Source organism: Culex pipiens, chromosome 2 (assembly GCF_016801865.2).
Source record: "Culex pipiens pallens isolate TS chromosome 2, TS_CPP_V2, whole genome shotgun sequence".
Lineage (NCBI taxonomy): Eukaryota > Metazoa > Arthropoda > Insecta > Diptera > Culicidae > Culex > Culex pipiens.
In genome coordinates, this window is record NC_068938.1 from 100,681,102 (window position 1) to 100,703,584 (window position 22,483).

The 22,483-nt window shown below is 37.2% G+C and overlaps 2 protein-coding genes across 3 annotated transcripts; one reads left to right on the forward strand and one right to left on the reverse strand.

Annotated features, from left to right (window-relative positions):
• Positions 1-982: 982 nt before the first annotated feature.
• Positions 983-8,864, forward strand: LOC120413098 (coiled-coil domain-containing protein 170). 2 transcript variants are annotated; one of them, XM_052708867.1, is made up of 9 exons: positions 983-1,038; positions 4,153-4,897; positions 4,956-5,137; positions 5,195-5,365; positions 5,425-5,589; positions 6,226-6,354; positions 6,414-6,551; positions 7,687-7,992; positions 8,313-8,864. In XM_052708867.1, exons 1-9 carry the CDS (start codon positions 997-999, stop codon positions 8,706-8,708), a joined length of 2,274 nt encoding a protein of 757 aa, XP_052564827.1. In that variant the 5' UTR covers positions 983-996; the 3' UTR covers positions 8,709-8,864. The 2 variants fall into 2 exon arrangements, with proteins under 2 accessions (XP_052564827.1, XP_052564828.1); XM_052708868.1 differs by lacking the exons at positions 6,226-6,354; positions 6,414-6,551.
• LOC120413150 (defensin-C-like) lies at positions 6,559-7,083 on the reverse strand. The gene is made up of 2 exons (XM_039573856.1): positions 6,912-7,083; positions 6,559-6,846 (listed from the first exon to the last, which is right to left on the reverse strand). The coding sequence occupies exons 1-2, from the start codon at positions 7,027-7,029 to the stop codon at positions 6,665-6,667; spliced, it is 300 nt and encodes a 99-aa protein (XP_039429790.1). The 5' UTR covers positions 7,030-7,083; the 3' UTR covers positions 6,559-6,664.
• Positions 8,865-22,483: the final 13,619 nt, after the last annotated feature.

Below are 22,483 nucleotides of genomic sequence, written 5' to 3' on the forward strand. Positions count from 1 at the left end.
TAAAGGCTTTTTAATCAGTTTGCATTTTTTTTAAATTTTGAGACAACTGATTAGAAAAGTTGTTAATCCCTAAATTCATTGATATATTGCAAATTTTTGAATGAAGCATAACTGTAATGTATAAAGAATTTAGTGATATTTTTGTTATGATGTAAGGATTTTATTTCCAGCGACAGCATTTTGTGATACTTTTTGCAAACACATTTTTAATTCAGGCTTTAAAATATAAAATCAAGGTTTTTTGCAATATTGTTCATTACATATCAATTATCTTTTCGAATACCGTGCCGCTCAGAAGCAAAAGAATTGGTGATATAGTGATTGAAAGCCAGTTCTCTATGAAACAAAAGTGAGATTGGAACTATCGCGTATGAAAGTCGCGTTTCCCGTATGTCGAATCGATGAATACTAGTTTTATTCACGTACGTACACAATGAAAGCTTGTCGATTCTATCCTGAAAAGAACTGACCTTATTTCCCAGCATTATTGGGCTCCCATAAACCCATCCTTCACACAGTTCTGGATAGCAGCATCGTCCTTGTTTTCCCCGTCCAATTGGAGCAGCATTGAATGCTTTCCCTAAAGCCAAAACCAGCGGCACCAAAGCATAAATGTTGCGATTTTTACTAGCCTCAAAACGCTTTTCAACCGTTCAGGTGCGCTGCTGTTAACCTATATTTTCCACGTGCTCCTCCGACACTGACTGGGAAAACTGGGTGCTGCCACAGTCTCGATTCCTACAATGTGCAAGGCCAGAAAAGTTTGCTGCGCTGCGGTGTGAAAATGTGTTTTCCGATAACAGCTGCTGGAAGAAAGCTGTTTGAAATTGCATTATCGCGAATTAGAAATCACTCCGGATTGTGGTGGTCAGGAAACGTGCGTTTTAGTTTTTTGAGCGAAGGAAAAGTAAATGAAAAAGTCGTTATGAAACTTTCTGAACGAAATGCAAAGTTTTCCTATTGAAGTTATATTTTCTTTCGATTCCCTCATAGGTAATGCCAAAGCATCATCATTCTCCAGTTCATCACCATCACCATGTGAGTATAAGAATGTTTATGAAACTCTCCAATTTGAGATTTGCAATGTAGCAGTTCGATTCATCTATAGTTTTGTTTTCTATAAAGTAATTTTTTTCCTACTTTCTTTGGATTAGTCCTGAGCAAAAAAAAATCTGTAGCTTTAAAATTGATTTCATTTGCGCTTTTTATTTGTATGAAACTTTATGAGTATTTTCTCTACGTCCAATGAGATAATGTAAAATCAGTTCTTTCTTTTTTAAATAAAATTTCAGGCAAATATGGTTACTCTAATACAAAATTAATCCGTTTTTTAACATCACTTTTGCACATTAGAAATAAACTAGGATAATATTAACATTTTTGCAAAAAAAAATCAGTTTTTTTTTATCTTTTAAGGGTACACAGCAACCAAGGAAGTTGTTGTCTTCTTATTCTAAAATTCTTAAAAATCCTGCAATAATTTGATTACAAAAATTTACAAATTTGGTTGTAAATCTTTATGGAAATAGAATAAATATCGGTAGCAAAAATCTGGGTGCAAAAGCATTGGTTGATGTGCACCCTTAAGTTATAAAAAACGGTCAAAATCAATTTGACAGTGCTGCCAATTTTTGTTTTTAAAAAACTAAATTTTTCAAAAGTTGGAAATAAAGCCGTTAAAAATGTTTTAATATAAACATGAGGGTTAGGGTGGTCCAAATCCGGGCTTTCTCGGGGCTACCCCCTGAAATCAAAGATTGACCCTACACCAGGCCTAATTCCAAATTTGAGCTCATTCTGGCAGTGCGCCTGTTATGTTGCCCCTTGGAGCCATCTGCGCAAAAACGGTCCTTTTTGGGAATTTTCAGACAACAAATTTTTAAAAGACATAAAACTACAGGGAAAAAAACGATTTTAACAAATTCACTGATATTTAAATTTTTGGTAGAACCGCTTCAACGTATAACACTTTTTGTGATAACTTTTCCTTGAAAATTTTAAAGTTTAGGATAGTTTTTTCAAAACATTTTAACCTTTTTTGGATTGTTTTTTTTTTCAAAATTAAATAAAAAGATTTAAAAAAATGCAACATTGTCAATGCTGAGTCAAATCTGGCATTCCGATATTTCTCTGACAATCTGGGGTTGCCAGATTGTCAGAGAAATGTGGGAATGCCAGTTTTTTTTTCAAATTTCAGCCAGAATACAGATTTCATTCATTTTTTCACTTTATGCCCATTTCGAACAACTTTTTGATTAAAATGATTGAATTCCATTGAAAATAAAAAAAATGTGTTTTCTTGAAGAAAAATTAAATTCAACATTTTTGAGGCCACGACATCAGTAACACAAACTTTTGAATAATAAAACATATTCTCCCTCCCAGATCCTCCCTTTGATAAATATTTCAAATTGTGACCTGTTAACCCTGGTTATGAATGTGAACCATTAGGGTGTAATATCAAAATCGATTTTCCAGCACAGCATTTTTTCAGTTCCTTTTGGGGTCCTAAACAACTCCCCAAAGTTTGGGAATGATTGGTTTAGTCCTCACTTTGCGCAAAGCGATTCAATTTTCCATATAAATTTGTATGTGAAAAATATTTTTTTTTAATTTAAATTTTTTAAAAATCCAAGTTTTACGTTGTACTAAAACCGGAACTAAAATTCGGATGTTCTGGAAGGTGCTCTACAACTTTCCCGAAGAGAGTATGGTGCTAACTTGCTCCTGAAAGAAGATACAGCGTCCTCAAAACTCGTTTAAAACGTGATTTTCGAGCAAAAAACACATTTTAGACGAGTTTTGAACACGCTGTATATTTTTATAGGAGCAAGTAAGCACCATACTCTCTTGGGGAAAGTTGTAGAGCATCTTTCAGAGTATTCGAATATGAATCCGGTTTAAGTACAGCGTGACGTGTGAAATTTATAAATATCAAAATCCAAAAAAATTGTTTTCCCATACAAATTTCCATAGAAAATTGAATCGCTTTGCGCAAAGTGAGGACTAAACCAATCATTCCCAAACTTTGGAGAGTTGTTTAGGACCCCAAAATGAACTGAAAAGTTGCTGTGCTCATTAGATTTGGACAATTTTATTTTTTTACATACAACCATATTACACCCTAGTGAACCATTCTCAATCACTTTATTTATTTCTCTGCAAAAAAAGTCAAATCATCACTTTGTGATGGATCAACTATAGTCCCCTTCGATTGATTTGTCAAATAAGAAGCTTTCTGCCAAGATTTTTTTTTTTTCAAATCAATTAAAATATTTATTTTAAACATAGTATGGACGTACAAATTGTCATGGTGCTCGATTTTTTAAAGGTGAAATAACAAAAATTGGCTTTGTTTTAAAAATGCGCCTACACGGAAAAAAGTCAATTCTTGAAATCGTGAATTGTGTTCATGAATTTGAGAACCACTAAGGAATATATTCACGATTATAGTGCAAAAGTACCATACTCATGAATAAATTCCTTCGTGGTATTCGAATTCATGAACAAAATTCACAATTACGGGAATTGATTTCTGCGTATTATTCACGAATTGTCCTTTCATATAATTACCACTTTTCCAAAGACACTAAATTGGATGGGCGAACCAATATCATAAGATTGTTTCATTTATCTTTTTAAGACATAGATCTAAGGCAAACAAAAAAAAAAAAACAAAAACTATGGATGGCTCAAATTCTGGAAACTGCTCATATTTTTAATTTTGCTTGAAGATTCGAAAAATATACTGATGCCTTGTTGTATTTTCCGAAAGTCTTTTTTTTACTATCGAACAAATTTTAAACTGAAATACAAATATAGAAAAATATAGGAGTCATATCGAGCAGTACGCTCACGAGTACGCTAGTCGTAATAGACCATCTCTAATCAAAGTTGATGGGGCTATGTTTAACAACAAAACTAACAAGAATTTTGAACTTTTTAAACACTTTTTTCTTGAATCGAACTAAAATCTAACCAATTTTTATACATAAAATATATTTTAAGTTTTTAAAATTAAAGTTATTGTCTATACCAGCGATTCTCAACCTTCTTCTAGGCTGGTACCCCCTGCCGTGTAAATCAAGTAGGCCCGGTACCCCCGTTGAGAATCGCTGGTCTATACTAAATCATTCGACACCCTTCCCACAGCCCGATCCAGGATGCAGCAGCGATCACCTGGCGCACTCGATCGACCTGGCCACGACGCTGCGCAGCGAACTGGCCGCGTCCACCTACAAACGGGACCGCCTGATGGCGGAGCTGTCCGACGTGAAGAGTTCGCTGTGTGCCAAGGAAAACGAATGCGAAGCGCTGCGAGCCCAGAGCGCGCGCCAGACGTCGCTGATCAGCTCGCTTCAGCAACGGCTGGGAGCGTCGGAGTCCCGCGAGAAGAACCTCCACAGCCGGACGGAGAACGTCGTGGGGACGCTGAATAGGGACAAGAAACACATGGAGGACAAGATCAAGGAGTTGTGCGCGAAGACGCGCCGGTTGGAGTGCGAGCTGAGCAAAGAGGAAGGTCACCGGGACCAGGCGAGAGCCCACCTGCAGGACCTGGTGCGGAGGTTGTGCCTCTGCTTGGGCATTGACGTTTGCGACGGTTCGCACCTGACGCCGGAATGTGTGCTAGGGAAGGCCGGGGAGACGGTTGCGGAACTGCAGCGGTTGCGGACCAAACTGGCCGGAGCTTGCGAGCATTTGACCTCGACAGAGGCGGAGCTCATCACGACCAAGACGAGCGCCTCGGCGGAGAAGACCCGGCTGCAGACCCAGATCGAGGGCCTGCAGTCGCTGTCCCAGGGACTGGAAGGTCGCTGCCGACAGGCGGAACGGGATCTGCAGGTGACGCGGGATCGGCTGGCGGAGAGTGAGGTCACCGGGGATAAGCTGAGGGGTAAGTGGGATGTGTGAGTTGTTGTGGGCCATTTAGTAATTTTCAATTCTTATTTTAGAGGAACTCCGAGGGTTTGAGTCGCGGTGCTGTCGGTTGCAGAACAACTACGATCGGCTGCAGACGGAACGGTTGCAATTTTTGAGGACGCTAGCGACGATCGTCGGGGTTAACGAGCCCTGTGAGAACAATATTCGCGACAAGGTTCGCGAGTTAACTAACCACAATCAGTCGCTGCATGATGTAAGTACTGGGGAATGTTCAGCACGTTCTTTGAACTTATCTGGGGTGAATTTCCAGCAAACCGCCCAACTAAAGGAGCAACTCCACCAGGAGGCATCTCGTCACCGGGAGCACCAGGAACGCACGACCTGTCAGTTGAAAACCGAGGAGCAGCATCGGCTCAGTGTCGAGGAGCGGCTGGAGAAGGCATGCCACGAGCTGCAGCACTTCCGGGCGGAACATATTACCGTAAGTTGTTTTCTTTTACTTTCTGACAATCTTAAGATGAGGTTTTCTTTGAATTTCAGCTCAGCGAATATCTGGTCCGGTTGGCCCGGGCCCTCAGCTGGAGCGAGTGCTCGGAGCCGCCGGCACCCGGAAGTGACACCACGATCCTCGGCGAGACACTGCTGGAGCGGGCCGAGCGATTGGCCACCCACCACGAACACCACGTGCACGGGATCTGTGATAAGGTGAGTTCTCAAGAAATTTGAGTGTTTTCGATACAGTACTTGTTCGGTCACTGCAAGGCTGTATATCACAGGTAGGTAGAAAGCCATGCGGTAACTGGGTGTTGTTTAACTGGGCGCTCGATAACTGAGCTGTAGCCCAATTAAAAAGCAAACAAACGTCAAAAAACAATAACAAAGAATAATGGCCAAGGGGTCAGTGGATGCATAAACAAATATCGACCAATCAAAAAATATTTTTTATGTTTTCATGAAATTTCTTGTTATATTCAAAGGATATTTAAAGGCTACGCTCTGGAAATAATTTCTAGTTACTATTATTTTTTGATTTTTTGTTGAGAAAATATAATGCATTGCTGTTCCCCTCGTCATTTTTCGATCATCCCAATTAGCGAGCTGCTTTCGGCAAATGGGTTACGTTCTCAGTCTAGCTACCGAACAAGTACTGTACTTTGTGTTGACAAATGTGAGAATAGTGTTTTGAAAAGTTTACAAAAAAGTTTCCCGCAGTGGAATACCAATTTGAAGTAGTAATTTCGATTCTGAAAAAATAAACACGGTTTTCGATTTCGCTAACACATGCTTTCGAAAATCCTCCACAAAAAATGACATTTCTTTTGTTCTCATTCCATCATCCAGAGCTGCTGGGAACTGTCAAACCAACACACGCACTCTCATTCTCATCACCACGCCAACCACCACCACAATCATAGCCAATTGCCAAAGCTGAGGCGCGAACGTTCCTGCACGGATTTGCCGTTGAAAGAAGTAATTTTTAGCCATTCTTAACCCTTAACAAGATCACCCAACACCCGCCTCATTCACAGAGTTCCGCACTGTACAACTTGCAGCGCCGCGTTCGCGTGCTCCGGGAGCAGGTTCAGCGCCGGGATCTGCACCTGGAGCTGCTCCGGCGGAAGATCGCACTGCTCGAGGATAACGCCAGGGGGAAGACGATGCTGCAAGTATGGACAACATTATCATGCCATTTTATTTTCATTTTTTTATTTTGCCAATATTTGTGTACACAAAAGTTGCAAGATGGTTATGTCAGAGACATAACCGAAAGACTAAGCTCTCAGTTCCGGCAGACGCAGACCTTCTTGGCGTTGCAGTAACCGCCCCGATTTCCCCGGAGAATGCAGTGCGTCGCGCAGGCACTATCGTTGACGCCAAATCCGCTTAGCAGGTCGCAGGTGGCCCGTTTATGTCGGTGATTCTCCGTAGCGGCTTGGTGCGATTGCTCTGGGAGTTCGTCGACTGATGTAAAAGTTTAATTATTTAAACTAGTTATTTCAGTTTAAATTCTAAGTATAAATAGTTACACAAAGTGTTGGCGAGGGGCTGACCTTGGTCAGCGGTCTCCTGTGGGAACCCATTTCCAGTGGAAACGATGGCAAACAGGCACAAAGCGACCAAGCAAGCAGTTTCAACCGAGTTCATCTTGTATTATTTGTTTGATAAATTAACTCACTTAAGGAAGGGCACTTGATGAGTTTTGTGAATTGACTGATGAACGGAATTGGCTTAACAGAGCAATTTATACCAACCATGGCGCAAACCGTTTCGGACGGTCTGTGTTTGATTTGCATTTGTTTGTGGCGTGAAAAATTCATATTTACATTTGTTCATTTACATTATTTTGCTTGAGATGACATTTTTATATCAAGATGTTTAAAGTTTCTTAGTTTAAACAGTACTTTTCTGGAAATTATACAAAGCGGATTCGCAAATTGGAATTGAAGTTTATTCGAATTACCTTTACAAATTCGCTAATTCATATGACCAGAGATGTGCCTGATCAATTCGAGGCCTGCTGGCAGCTCATCGCTGGTTAACTCCAGTGACACTTTTCACACGGAGAAAAAAGAGTTCCCAAAATCGTGAACAAGCGTTCATGAAAATGGTACCTCGTGTTCAAATCCCATGGTACGATTTTGAAAAACGAGTAATTCGATTCTGCATTACTTGAAGTTGATATCTGTGTTTGGGAAGTGAAATTTATTTAATACATATAGTACAGAAAAGATATTATAGAAAATACAGGATTTTCTTGGGGTTGTCCATGTTTATAGTTATTTCCCCCCCTCCATCTTCCAGACCGAACGCGACGAAGCCGTCCACCGGGCGCGGAAAAACTCCAAAAACGCCGAACGCACCGCTCAGCAGCTCGCCGAGGTGAAAGCCCAACTGGTGGAGGTGAAAACCCAGCTCAACGAAGCCTCGGACTACAAAATCACCGCCCTGGAACGGGCCCGCAAGTGCGACGAACTGCAGGCCCGGCTGTGCGAGCTGGAAAACGAACGCGAACGGCTGGTGGCCCAACTGGCCGCGTACAAGTCCCGGGCGCGGTCCGCGGTGGAGAGCTCCCACGACCGGAGAGTTCGCGACGAGCACGCTCTCTCGGTGAGTAGACTAGTTAAAGGGTTTTTGGGGCAGGTTCCTTATGGTACGTTCGTTTGATGGCTAGTTCCACACTGAGTGCCGCACTCAGAGCTGTCAAAGTGTTTGTTTGAAGAAACTCGCGTTAGTTCCGCACGAGTTTCACCGCCATCTTGGAACTGAAACTCTAGTGCCGCACTCGATATTTTTTCAGTTTCATGCGAGTTCCACGCGCACTGACAAATGACGTTCGATTGAACCAAAACTGGCACCGCCGAGTGTGGCACTCAGTGCCACACCGGCTCTTCAAACGAACGTACCATTAAAGTCTTCTTTTTTTGTAGCATCTCCGCGAGGAGCTGGCCCGCGTCAAGTCCCAACTGGCGGATACCAACCACCGTCTCTCGCAGATGCAGGCGTTCCGAACGTCGGTGGCCAAACTGCTCCACCTGCGGGACAGTCCCGACTCGGAGTTGCTCCACAAACTGCAGTCGGTTTGCGCGTCCCACCACAACTGTACCTGCCTGGGTCGCCGTTACGGATCCGCCTCGCCGCTGGGAACGGCCGGAAGTGACCACCACTGTTCCCGGTACGACGACCTGCCACCGCCGCCGACGACGGCGTCCTCCGGCTGCCGGCCGTTGAGTTCCAGTCCGGTGCACCGGCGGTACATCGATTCGGGCTTCAACGATCATGACCACAACTTTGACGATGATTTTGACTTTGGGAAGAAGTATTGAGAGCCGGAAGCGGCTAAACAAGACCGACCACTGCCACGCAACGTGTTCGAACGCAGTTTTTGCAGTCCGTTTTGAAAGTTTACCATAATTTAAACTATTCGTACATGCTAGTGGCGCCTAGCGGAGAGTAGCGGAAGATAGCTTGTTGTATCATAGAGGAGGAATGAAAAATGTTGCATAGAATAAATGTTGAATCGAACTGGCTTGTTGTATGCAATCTACAGTTGATGACACATCACTACGCTCTTGGAATACAGAAGCTTTAAAAAAATAGTTTGAATAATCCCATTTAGATTCGTGTAATATGTGCTCTACTAATCGTTTAGACCTGGAATTTTTGTTTATTTGACGACGCACACCGTAATTTATTTTATTGCAAACAAAAATATTTTAACGAGACGATTTAAAACGATGGATGTTCCCCTTGTGGGTCTCGTGGCGCAGGGGTAGCGGCTTCGGCTGCCGATCCCGATGATGCTATGAGACGCGGGTTCGATTCCCGCCTTATCCACTGAGCTTCTATCGGATGGTGAAGTAAAACGTCGGTCCCGGTTTCTCCTGTCTCGTCAGAGGCGCTGGAGCAGAAATCCCACGTTAGAGGAAGGCCATGCCCCGGGGGGCGTAGTGCCAATAGTTTCGTTTTTTTTTCGTTCCCCTTGGAACGATCTGTCAAACAAGATACTTTCTGTAAAGAAAGGAAGCGATGCTATTTTTTCAAAATTATTTATTAAATTCATTTGAAAATCTTTATGGCCGTGCAAAGTGTCACTGTGCTAGGTAAAATAAAAAGCTTCATTGGAATGAAATATATAATCAGATCTCTTTAAAGCATTTTGGTCATTTAAATTACAACGAATCAAAATCAGACAACAAAAAACCCATTTTGTTTCCTGATTTGGTTATCCGTAGATTTGATTATCTGAAGTATCGATTATACAAAGTCATTTTTTGGGAAAACTTCGGAAAATCGAGTCTTGACTGTACTATGGTCAACACTCGTTTATCTGAAACCTCTATTATCCGAATTTCGATTATCAAAAGGTTTATATAACTTTGGATGATCGAATCATCAACAAATCGAATTTTTTCATTTGCTTATTTTCAACATCAAATTTGAGCTCGACAGTCAAAAATAAGATAACGAAAAAAAAAAAAATATATTGTGATGAGATTTTCCGATTTTGTTTTGGGCCTTCGTAGTTGATTTTATTTAATTATTTGTTTAAAAAAATGTTTTTTTTTTTATATTTTCGGATAATTTTCAACATTCCTGAATGCACAGTTATGTTTTTGATAGAAACAGATTTTATTTTCACAAATTTAAAATTTGCATAAAATATGTTTGAAAAGCATAAAAATGTCCTGCAATTTTCTACTTTGACTGTGTTATTCGAACTGTTCGTTGTTCTCATACAGCATCTTTAACTTGAAATTTAGTGAAAAAATAGTTTTTCTAAGTGTCATCGATACCCCGGAAACTATTAGTTTGATTTTCAATGTTAAGAAACAAAACTTTCGTAAACTGCTTTTTCTATCAACATAAATTCGAATTTTTGAATCAATAGTAACCCTTTAAAAGGGCTAAAATCTGTGATTTTGGACAATTTCAAATGATAAGTCAGGTAAGCACACATTTTTACAAAAGTTTCGCAAGTTAAAAAATAAGAGCAAATTTGATAACACTGAGAAAGAAAAAAAAATCGATAAACAATGTCCAAAAGTGATAACTCTTAGTTTTTCAAAAATATGTTTTGCAGGAGTGCGTTTCTTTCATCAAGTATATTTATTTAATTGAAAAAAAAACTGAACATTTTTCGAAAAAAATACTGCAAATGATTTTAAAACTTGAAAACGATGCAACTTCAAAACGATGAAAACGATACTTAAGCCTGTTTCGAGTGCAAATTTAATTTAGCATCTGAAAATGATTTCTATTTCGTTTGACAATATTTAAGATCTTTTCCAATAATTACAACTTTTTCAATAATTAATTTCTCCAGTATCAGCATTTGCATCTTCCTTAAATTTAGCGCAGAAGATGTCTTTTTTAGTCTCGTTAACAATAACAAATAATTTTAAAAATTGTAATGTACGGTTTTTGGGAATTAAACTTTAATTGATAGAAAAGTCAAATAAATAAAAATCAGGGGTTTTTTCCGGGAACATATTTTTTTTTCTCTGGTTCAATCACAATTTTTAACTTTGCCGAAAACTCCAAATTGGGAACGGATTTTTGTCTTTATACAGATTTTTTAAATATTCATATGTCCATTTTGTATGACCAGCAATATCATTTATGATGCAACATACCTCGTTTTGACATAGAGAATGCATGTTTTAAAGTTTCATTCAACTCATCAAAAATCAAAGTATAATCGATTTGGCAAAACGTAGATAATAACTAAAATCGTCACTTGTGTTCTATCTTGTGACACGTCCTATCTTTCTACAGCAAACGTGTCACAAGTTAGTACACAAGTGACGAAATGATAAAATTTGGAAATTTTGAACATAATATTCAGCTTACATTATAACAAACTACGACCATGCCATGACCCTGACGAGAAAAGTGAAAACTGACGTCTTCTTCACCATTTTTTGCACGTTTTCATTCCGTACTTCCTCTTCTCTAGTGCCGGTGCACAGCTTTAAATTAATCAAAAACAACTCATACCGACCAGCCTGTCCATAATTACCGGCCACAGTGGACATTGTTTATGATGCTGCATTCTTCCCACCACAAAGCTAGAGTCTCTGTCACCGCAAAACGAAGATGAAAATAAAACTCAACTCTCAAGTGACCTCCCACAATGCACTGTGAAAAATGCTCTTTTCGTGAAACATTTTTATATAATTGTTGTGTTTATATATTTAAAAAATATAGATCTTAAAAGAATTCGTTTTTTCAAAATTATTTTTTTTACACTTTGTAACAAGTGCTCTGCAAAGTTACATCTTTCATGCGCAGAGAAAGGAGGGTCAAGAAGCGTTTGCGCTCACGCGATGCACTTGAGATGGTGGTGGCCAGTCGCCAGTGTCAACGGGGCTAATCTGGCCGCCCCTAATCTGGCAGTGAATTGAATTTTCCTCTCATTTTTCCCGTTCCGTTTTCTTGTCACTTGTGGTCATGCAAGAAGAAAGACAATACAGATAAGTGAGAGGAAAACTTGATATTTTATTATTTCTCATCTATGTAATAAATCTTGAACAATTAAAAAATCATAAATTTTCTAACCATTTAGGAAAAGTAAAAAAAATCAGATCTATTTATCTGTGACCACCAAAGAGCAACAGACAATTTCAGTGCCATCCTTAACGAAGGAGAGGAAGATCTGCTATCGGTTCAATGTCGTGTCCGCACCACCGTCCATAAAACACTTGCACTTGCCGCTGCCTGGTCGCTGGAAAGTGTGTGGTGCAAGCCGTAGCAGGTTAATTGTGGGATTAATTTGGAATGCAGCGGCGACGAGATCAAATGTGCTCTATCGAGATGACCTCCGGATAAGATCAACTTGAAACCATACCGACTGGTTGGGGGCTGAAGTGACAAATAAATTGTAATGATGCGAAAATTAGGGGTTTCAAAGGGATGCCGGTCATATAATTAAACAAAGGCAGTCATTTTATATACTTCAACATAATTTTACTTAAAATTATTTTGAGACTTGAATTCAACATTTAAATAAAAAAAAGATGATAGTTTTACTTGAAATCACGAAAAAAAAAAATTTATTTATAAATATTAAAGACAATTAAATTTAGTTTAGTTTGATGATTTTCAACAAACATGGATACGCATTATTTAGAAATTTTCTCAAGTAGACATTGATTATAATCAGATGTATGCTGCCCATAATTGAAAATTCGGCTATTATGCCAAATCAAGTATTCCGAGAAAAACGCGTTTTAGTGTTTGACACAAAATCTCCGTCAAGGTAATTTCCCATAAGAGTGGCATATTAGCCGTTTGGTTTTTCGCATCGGCAGCCAAGTCTAGACACTATTTCAGTATAATTCAAGTTCCAGAAGATGCGTTGGAACGTCCTCTACCACCTGGTGCCAATATCTCGTTTTTGCCAAAAGTGGATATTAGCCGTTTTTTCAATGGTGGGCAGTATGGCGTTCTAACTTTACTTTAACGTCAAATGTACCATACCTAATGTTGTTGATATAGTTTTAAGCAAAAAAATCAATTTTTATAATAAGTTAACTTAGTTTATAAGTTTTTCAACAAAATATATATATAAATTATTGGTAAAATTGTTAAAAAGTCAGAATGTTGCCTGAAATTCGTTTAAAACTAGTTTTGATTTAAAATTATCGATTTATATTTAATTTAAAACTGAATCTGAGGCACGAATCCAAAGTTTTCATATTTTATATGGAATTTGTTCAACTGAAAATGCCTATAAGTTTGGAGATTTTTTAGAATTATGTTTCAAAAACACACAATATTTATTATTTATAAACTTGTTTACCTTGTACTAGTGGAAAATTGAACAATAACCCAAAATGCATTCCGTTTTCCGATTCAAAATCATGTTCGTTGAGAAAATCATGCATTTTTAAGAAGATTAAAATAATGCTATTGATACACATTTTCATAATTAAAGTTAACTAACCTTTAAACTTTTCAAAATTTTATGAAAAGTTCTTCTTGAGGTACTTTGACCACTTCTCTAACACGGTCAGTAATATTCCATACCATTCGGTATGTAGGGGAGAGTTGGGAGACTTGATCCCCTTTTTTGTATCGCACATAACTCTGTCAATTTCTCACAAAACTATAAACTTATTGCATGAATTGAAAGCTTAAACATTCATCTATGTTTGGCTAATAAGGGTATTTCATCAGATGAACTCTTCGAATCATGCCAAGCGTTTTAAAAAAATATTTCAAACCGGCATTTTAAAAATGTTAGGGGTAACTTGATCCCCCTTTCAACATTTTGAAGAAATCTTAAGCAAAATGTTTCTTATTCATCCAAACTTTTAATTTTCTATGAGTTACAGCAATTTCACATAAAACCTGTACGTTTGTGTTCAAAATATAACAAGTTTAGTATGTAAAATATTTAAAAACTTAAAATATTATTTTTTAGACCAAAATTAAGAATGTTTACAAAAGCTGGAATTTTTTGTTTTCAAAACTTTTGAAAAAAGGTTCATACTGCAGTAAGTTATGTACAACTATACTAAAGGAAACTATGTATGAAAACCCAGCCCAATTAATTAATCTTGAGGCTGATTCCGGTGACTGTAAAAATGCAGGGATCAAGTCTCCCTAAACGCACTTTTTTAAACAATTGATTGTAAAAATAGTATGACGATAAATTTAACATCAAATGCGTAAGGGTTTTGGAGTTGATAAGTCTATCAAACAATTCATGTACAAAAAATATGTTTTTGAATAATTTTTGAATGTTTTCTATACATATCAAAACAAAGAAAAAAGATCTCTTGGAAGTTTTTTGCAGCTCGTTTAAGAAAAATGTGTGTAACTCAATCTGAACATTTTTAAATTTTTTCTTTGTTTTCTACAATGAGTTTTAGTTAATTTCGCACAACTTTCTAGAACAAATCTAATTGTTTTACCCACAAGCTGACGAGATACAGGCTTGGGATCAAGTGTCCCCGGGGATCAAGTCTCCCCACTCTCCCCTATTTTGTTTGTACATTCATTTTGCGGAAAAATCTCATAACTATCAGAGTTACCCCGTTTTACGGTACCTTATTTTCTTATTTATTGCTTGATAATTTTATTTTCTTATTGTTCAATTTTGATGGTTATATTTATTTAGTATATTTAAATTTGCAATTGATAATATAGTTTCTGATTTTTTGAATGAAAAAAGGTTTGTACAATGCGTAATACAACAGTCCAGTTGATTTGCAATTATAAGTCAAAATAAATCCCACAAAATCATGCTGAATATAATTATCACCACAGGAAAATGCATTTCAATTTGTTGATTAGACTTCTTTATCCACTGAAATTTTGAAGTTATTCGAAAAAATATTTTGTTTTCAGACTTGGAGGGGGGTGGGGGGGAAAAAAAATTTGTAACAACCTGTTGAATCGTAAAGTTTTTTTTGTTTGAGTTTTGATTATTTAGACATGTAAAATTTTCAATTCTTCAATTTTAAAGGAAGTTTTAAAAAAAGGTTTTAAAGATAATGCTATTTTGCTCCTTTAAAACTTTTAACCTTTTAACCATACTTTTGTTTCAAAAGTTTCCTTTATAATTAGCTTTTTTTTTTGGTTTTACTTTTGATGTTATGATAAGTATGTTATGATCATATAAAAAAATTGCGAATATCCATTAACGTAAAAATGACAAAATCGGCAAAAAATCAACTTTTTCACTAAAACTGCGATAACTTGAAAATTTCAGCGATGACCTATACATGTTTGGGTACCAATTTTCGTAATTGAAAGACGCAACTTTTGGAACCCAAACATGTCCAGGTCATCGCTGAAATTTTCAAGTTATCGCAGTTTTAGTGAAAAAAGTTAATTTTTACCTGTTTTCGTCATTTTCCCGTTTTTGCACGCGTTGCGTTGAAAAATCCAGTTTTTATGTTAAAATATTCATATCTCCGAAACGAGTTAATGGATATTCTTAATTTATTGATATGTTATGTAAAATATTACAAGGAATCGAGGAAACATATTTTCAGACATGGGCTCTTTGGTCCCGAGACCTTGAAATCGGCAAATGAAATTTTCATAGGACCGTTTCAAATACTCAGCTAGTTTTTTTGGACTTCAACATATTTTTCCTTAAAAGCCCAATTAATAACCTTTCTTTTGAATTGTGACGCTCCAAAATTGGTTCAGCGGTTCCGGAGATATGATTTTTTGAAAAATGTGGTTTTTGCGAATACGCATTTTTTGGACCACCCTATTTCGGATAGGACCACCCTAATCGCTAAACAAAAAAATACGGGTCTAATAATTTGGGCCAAAGAACCCCCGCTCCAAGTTTGAGCCAAATCGGAGCACTTTTGATTTGAAGACTTCCTGTTTGACGTGGAATGGCTGTATATTTAATTGATAATATAACAACACTATGTTTTACACTAAACACATCATACAAAACACATATCAAACTGTAAACTGGAGCGTTTGGTACGGCATGTCCACGCATCCTTCCTCCCCTGTAAATTCTGTGACATGTGATCCGTTCTTATAATCCTTTCAGCGGTAAACACAACGTAGTAGGGCTTACCGCTTTCGGAGTGGCTGCGTTTGTTTTAGATTATATTAGATAAGACCAGGCCTGCCCAACGTCCGGCCAGCGACGGCTTTTTAAAATATTTCTATGACCAGCCCTTAAGGCTGTTCATGCAGTATTAAATAAATAAAATTATTGTCTGAATTAAAAAAATAAGCTTGAGATCAAATTTTAACATATTTTAAGAACATTCTTCTTGTTTGAATTTAATTCTTATAATTTTTTTATTGATGTTTTTTAACTGAAAAATTGTGCAGGAAAACAAAATTATCCATTTCGTAAAATTGTGAAATTTATGAAAAAACTTAAAATTTACAAATAGAGACTAAATGTTATTCTTTCAGTCTGTGTTTACATCAATTAGAAGTTTTGTTTTCTATTTTCTTTTCTTTTAAATAAATAAGTACCTAAGCAAAACTGAGGTATTTTTCCAGAACAAATTTTTAGTGATAAGGCCGTTGCAAATATTTTTCAAAGTTTATGTCACCCCCTCCCCCCCCCCCCTTCAAAGTTGGCCTTGAATTAATGTAATCTTTGTTTTTCATTTTTAAAATCAAGATGTATGAATCATATTCGCAACACTAGTTCTTTTATGTATTTGAACCCAATCATATGAAAACTGAAAAAATATGTATACTTTTTCAACTTTTATCAAATTTTAATTTCCGCCGCCACTGCTTCAGAAAAATCCGACAATGGTTGGATTAGACCAAAAGCTCAACATTTTCCTCTCTCCATTTCTGCTTTTCCTCAAAATAATCCATGGCATGCCCCCAAGTCTTCCAGCCGACTGACCGAACAATTGTCCGTGCCTCGTCCGCAAGGCAAATAAATCACCTGTTGGATTGAGTTGTTGCTCAGCCATCAGGTAGGAAATTCCGGTTTTGTTTGTTCAGTGTGGTGGGCCCCACACATCAAACCACAATCGATTGGCCGTTTTCTCCCCGCCGCAAGCGACTTGCATTCAATTTGGCACGAATCGAGTCAATTGTGGTACCGTAAAACGGGGTGACTTTGATAGCCGGGGTGACTTTGATAGGTTTGCGATTTTTCCGCAAAATGAAGAGTACAATTAAAATACGCAAGGAATGGCTTAGAAACATACTGACCATGGTAGAGAAGTGTTCAAAGTACCTCAAGAAGAACTTTTCATAAAATTTTGACAAGTTTAAAAAGTTAGTTAACTATAGTTAAGAAAATGTTGATAAAAGTCATTATTTTAAACTTCTCAAAGTGTCATGATTTTCTCAATGAACATGATTTTTAATCGGAAAACGGAATGCATTTTCGGATTCTTTGGACAATTTTCCACTAGGAGAAGGTTAAAAAAGTTTGTAAATAATAAATAATATGTGTTTTTGAAACACAATTAAAAAAAATCTCCAAATTTATAGGCAATTTCAGTTGAACAAATTTCATGTAAAATGTGAAAACTTGTGATTCGTGCTTCGAATTCATTATAAAATGCAATATAAATCGATAATTTTATAAACAAAACTAGTTTTAACAAATTTTAGGCAAAATTCCAACTATTTAAATATTTTACCTAAAGTTTATATGTATTTTGCTAAAAAGCTTATACACTTAGTAAACTAAATATAAACATTGATTTTTTTCTTAAAAACTATATCAGCTACCTTAGTGATGGTACATTTAGCGTACAAATAAAGTTTGAACATCTTAAATATGATTTTAACAAGAAAAACTAAGACTATCAAAGTCACCCCGGATTTAAAACTAAGAATTTTTAACGTAACTATTTTTCTAAACATTATTGAAAAAACTTTTTTTCCGAAAAAGTGCATGGACTTTGTGTGGTCTACCCCAGTACATGTTTTAAAAATAATAATCTTGAGAAAAACCTTACCTGTTGGAAAATATTCTAAAAACAAATTGAAATCCTATCAAAGTCACCCCGGTTTACGGTACATTGAGGGGAAAAGGTCAATTAGAGAGTTGAGATTTTATGATGGAAAGTGAAATTTAGTAAATGAAATGTTCAACTTCATACATTTCTGACTTCAACGTTTATCTCAAGTAAATCCAGCGTAAAATGCAACCATCCATACTCTCGATAGAACGGTTGAGCTCAGAGATTTGAGATTTCCGCAAATCCACCCACGTGTACAAAGATACTGACACGTCGTCGTCTTTGTTGGTTCTCCATTTCCTTACAATGTTGGAGATTGTTTACCGTTTTGCTCGGTGTCTCAGTTTTCCCGGATGAGTTGCACTGCAAGATTTCTGCTTGATATCCTTCCGGAAGGACTAATAATACCTTTCTCGAGAGTTGAATCTCAACAAAATTGTGTCTGAAGCATGAAACTGCAGGAGAGATTTTGATTGAAAACATTACGACTATGTTGTGCAGTTTTGTGCAGCGTTTTACAGCTAAATTTGAAAGGAAGAAACAACTGTGCATGGTTGCTATCCTATTTAAAGGATTTAGTCAAACTTTAAAAATTCAAATTTCAAAATCTTTACTCAACGTCGTTATTTCCAGAATTTAATGAAATAACTTAAATTTAGAAGAAACTTGTAAAAATAACTTATATTTTCCAACCCTGCTTCAAAATGACCCACTTCAAGCAAATCTGGACTTTGGGGCAAAAGTGTAGACCACTGTGACCGGCATTCGGAAACGTTCCAGATCGTTTAAATTTTGCATATAGTAGAGATATGAACCGATTACAGTGCACAATATGAATGCACTCCTGTAACCAGGAACTGTCATCTTCTGCTCTCTCTTAAGCCACGTGCGGGTGGGAGAGTGGCGCCAGGGAATGCTTCCGGTATTCCACTTTCGGTTCCGGAATCGTTGCAACGGTTGTGGTGGAGGAGAATCGTTTTCCAATTTTTGAATTTGCATTTTTCATTATCGATAACAATTCACTTGGGAAATGGAAGGCTAATGCAGCTGGGTAAAATGTTTGGAAACGTTTGGAAGTATGACAAATTGATCCTTGTTCAAGGCAAGCAAAGGATAGGATGCTTTGCATGATTGTCAGTTCATGGAATGGGAATAATATGGCTCTGGAGAAACTTTTCTGATTTTTTGGGAGTTTTGTCTGGTTTTGTCAAATAATTTTGATAATTCATATTGTTATTTTTTTAATATTGATAAACCGTATCCAACACTTTTTTTGATGTTTTAGATTCTTAGTTGAGTTGTACACCATTAGCAGTACTCATCCGTAAGGAAAAAGAACACGGACTTAGAGTAATAAAATGTACAGTAAACAAACTGTAAAATTAAGGTATAGGGCTTATAACCACGGTGGCCACTCAAATTTGACTATCAAGTTTTCTTTTTTTCTAATAGTTTTGAATAGTGTGAACTAATAGGATATCGTTACCAAATAAATTACAATGTCAAATAATTTATTTGAGTAATTTTAGTACTTACAAGCAGACCTTAACTCCACGGTGCCCTTGGCAAAGCATCAATTTGGCGCCCCTCCAAAATTTTCATGCATTTTGATATTTCGTGCTTGCCATTTCATTAGGGCACATAACTTTTTTAGGCTAGAGTGTGTCCCTTTCACACCTTATGTAAACTGTCATTTGAGTGAAAGGGATACACAATTGTTTACAAAAGTTATGTGCCCTTTTGAAATGTTAGGCTCCATTTGATGTTAATTTTCAATGATTGCTTCAATGAGTTTTGATTTTATAACAGCAGTTGGAGACCTTAATATGGTTAAATTCAGAAACAAAGTTATTTTATGTTTCATTCATCATTCATTCATCAAATGATATGAGATAGGTTAAATTGAAAATTTAATGTATGAAGTTGGCTGAATATTTTTCTCAGATTTCATAAAATCGATAATGATTGCAGGATTTTGTTTTTTTTTATTTATTTTTCAGATAAATGCACAGAATTGAATGCTTAATCTTAATAAATTTTGCTATAACTTGTTAGCAAATTTGATATTTTCTAAGCCTGTATAATTTGATTTGATCTAATATTAATTTGATTGTATTAGCCAGGGCCCCGGCGATGGCCTGATATTAGCTACCGAACAACATTGGCAATATGGCGTCGTTTGTTTACAAACATGGGATTGTTTGTGGAAGAACCGAAAAATTTATTTTTTTTTGTAAAAAAATCTATAACCATTGTGCAATAACATAAAGTCTTACAAAACACACAAAATTTCGTTAAATTCTAGACCAGAATTTGTTTTATTATTATTATTTTTCAATTCAAACCGAGATTCAAACCTCTTTTATCGAGATTCTGAACAAGATTGCACATCAAACCATCGTGCCTTTAGTGTATCTTTAGTTTTCACATCGATTCGCTGTAGATTCGTGTTTAAATTTTGAAATTTAGCATAAATTGAAATAAGTTGCAAAATTCCCAACTTCAGCCATGTGCAACAATTTCCACATCACCCATGCGGGAAACCGATAATGGGGTAATTCATGCGTTCCAAACTGTCAAAATTCCAAAACGTCATTGCCAATCTTCGGTTCGCTGCTTTTGTTCATGTTTGAAGTTTCGGGCCGAGACTCTGGTATAAGCAAAGACCTATCCTGGGTTTGTAAAATAATTAGCTGATTTGGCTTTAGATTTCATTTTGGTGTAATTAGAAAAAAGAAATAAATACTTCTTCAAAATAAAAAACGTTACTTAATCCACCTTTAGGTGGTTGGTGCCTTCCTCTCATTTACAGTGATTCCAACCCCCCTAAAGTGTCCACATGTTTATGGATCTCCCCTAACGTTCGCAGCACCTAAGAGGTCCTAATAAAAATAAGTGATGAGTAAAAAACCAGACAACCTACAGACTTTTTGTCAAGATTATACAGACACGGCCTTTGAGGAAAATGGCATCCCTCTACACGGCTTTTTCGTGGCGATCAGACCCGACCATTTGAGGTTATGTAAATTCAGACCATTTTTTAAACTGCTTGCGATTTTAGATAGGTAAGTCAGATCTTGAAAATTCTTCAAATCAAATTATTCGCTCTACAGCATTGCCTTGGCGTTTTCGATTCCGAGATTCCTACTCGAAACTAGGTGTTCGAAGGCTTGATTGTTGAGGCAATTGCAAACCTCTTCTTACACCTTAGCTTCCATCAACCCCGGGATTCGAACTGACGACCTTTGGATTGTTAGTCCAACTGCCTACCAGCGACTCCACCGAGGCAGGACCCAGGGAGACGACTCCTACACCTGGAGTGAGCTAACGACCTAACCATTAGAGGTTAGTCCGGGGCCAACATTTACTTCCCGTCCGACGGAAGGCGTGATCAGACAAATCTCGTCTCGAAAAATGCCACCGGGACCGTCTGGGATCGAACCCAGGCCGACTGGGTGAGAGGCAATCACGCTTACCCCTACACCACGGTCCCGGAAAAAAAAATCTTACTCCACCTAAAAGGTCTTCTCATATGCTTTCTAAAAATATATAACATGTGAGGGTTTCATGAAAAACCACCCTTTTTACCATAATTTTAATTTAATATGAAACAGTTTTTTTAACATAAATTTTTAAATACATGATAAAACTGCAGAATTCAAATAGCAACTTAGGGGACGTTAAGACGGATCGATTAAAACCATTCCGGCAAAAATCGGTTGAGCCTGTGACAAGATATTCCAGTGACATTGATTTGGTACACATGTCTACATACAGCCAAACACACAGACATTTGCTCAGCTGGTGATTCTGAGTCGATATGTACAAATGAAGGTAGGTCTAGGAGGTCTAATTAAAAAGTTCATTTTCCGAGTGATTTTATAGCCTTTCCTCAGTAAGGTGAGGAAGGCAAAAATTATAGATCGATGACTGTGTGCTCTCTTTTTCTATCTAGATAGGAATCCCAGCAAGCTTAGTACAAAAGAGCATACCGGCATCGATGTATAATTTTTCAAATTTCAAATCAAATCAAATTTCGTCAAAATCAATTAAACATCATTAAAAATCCAGCGCAATTCATGATGAAACTTATTTTAATGATAATAATAAGAGCATTATATTTGGTAACATTTGAAAATTACCGAGAGTTCTTTACTCGTGGGTTCATTTTCAAAAAAAATCACCCCTAAAAAAAAGGGTCGATACCGAGACTCGAACTCGAGACCTTCGGCATATTGAACTGCGTCTTTGCAGTATCGGCCACCACGGTTCGGTGATTAAGTGGCGGTTATTGGTTCGTATAAGCCACTCAATGGGATGAACTATTTTAATGAACGAATGAACACGATTTGCTGTTGTTGTTGTAGCGCGAGAGGGCTTCATTTTCGCCAAATAGTACTTTCCTCTCGTTTCTTTTCGAAAGGACTTTCCGCATTGACTTTAACTTTGGGTGTAGTATTTTGAAAAAGTGCAGGCAAATTTCAATGCACGAAGATGCTAATAAAAAAGGAAATCGTGCTGAAAATATTTCAAAGGCCATTCTGGCAGCAGTCCATACAAAAAGGCAATTAAAATATTCAAAAATCTGTATCTTTAGGACGAATTTTTCTACACCCAAAATTCCGAGTCGAGAGAATCGTTCCCTCAAAATTTATTGAGGGCTCAGC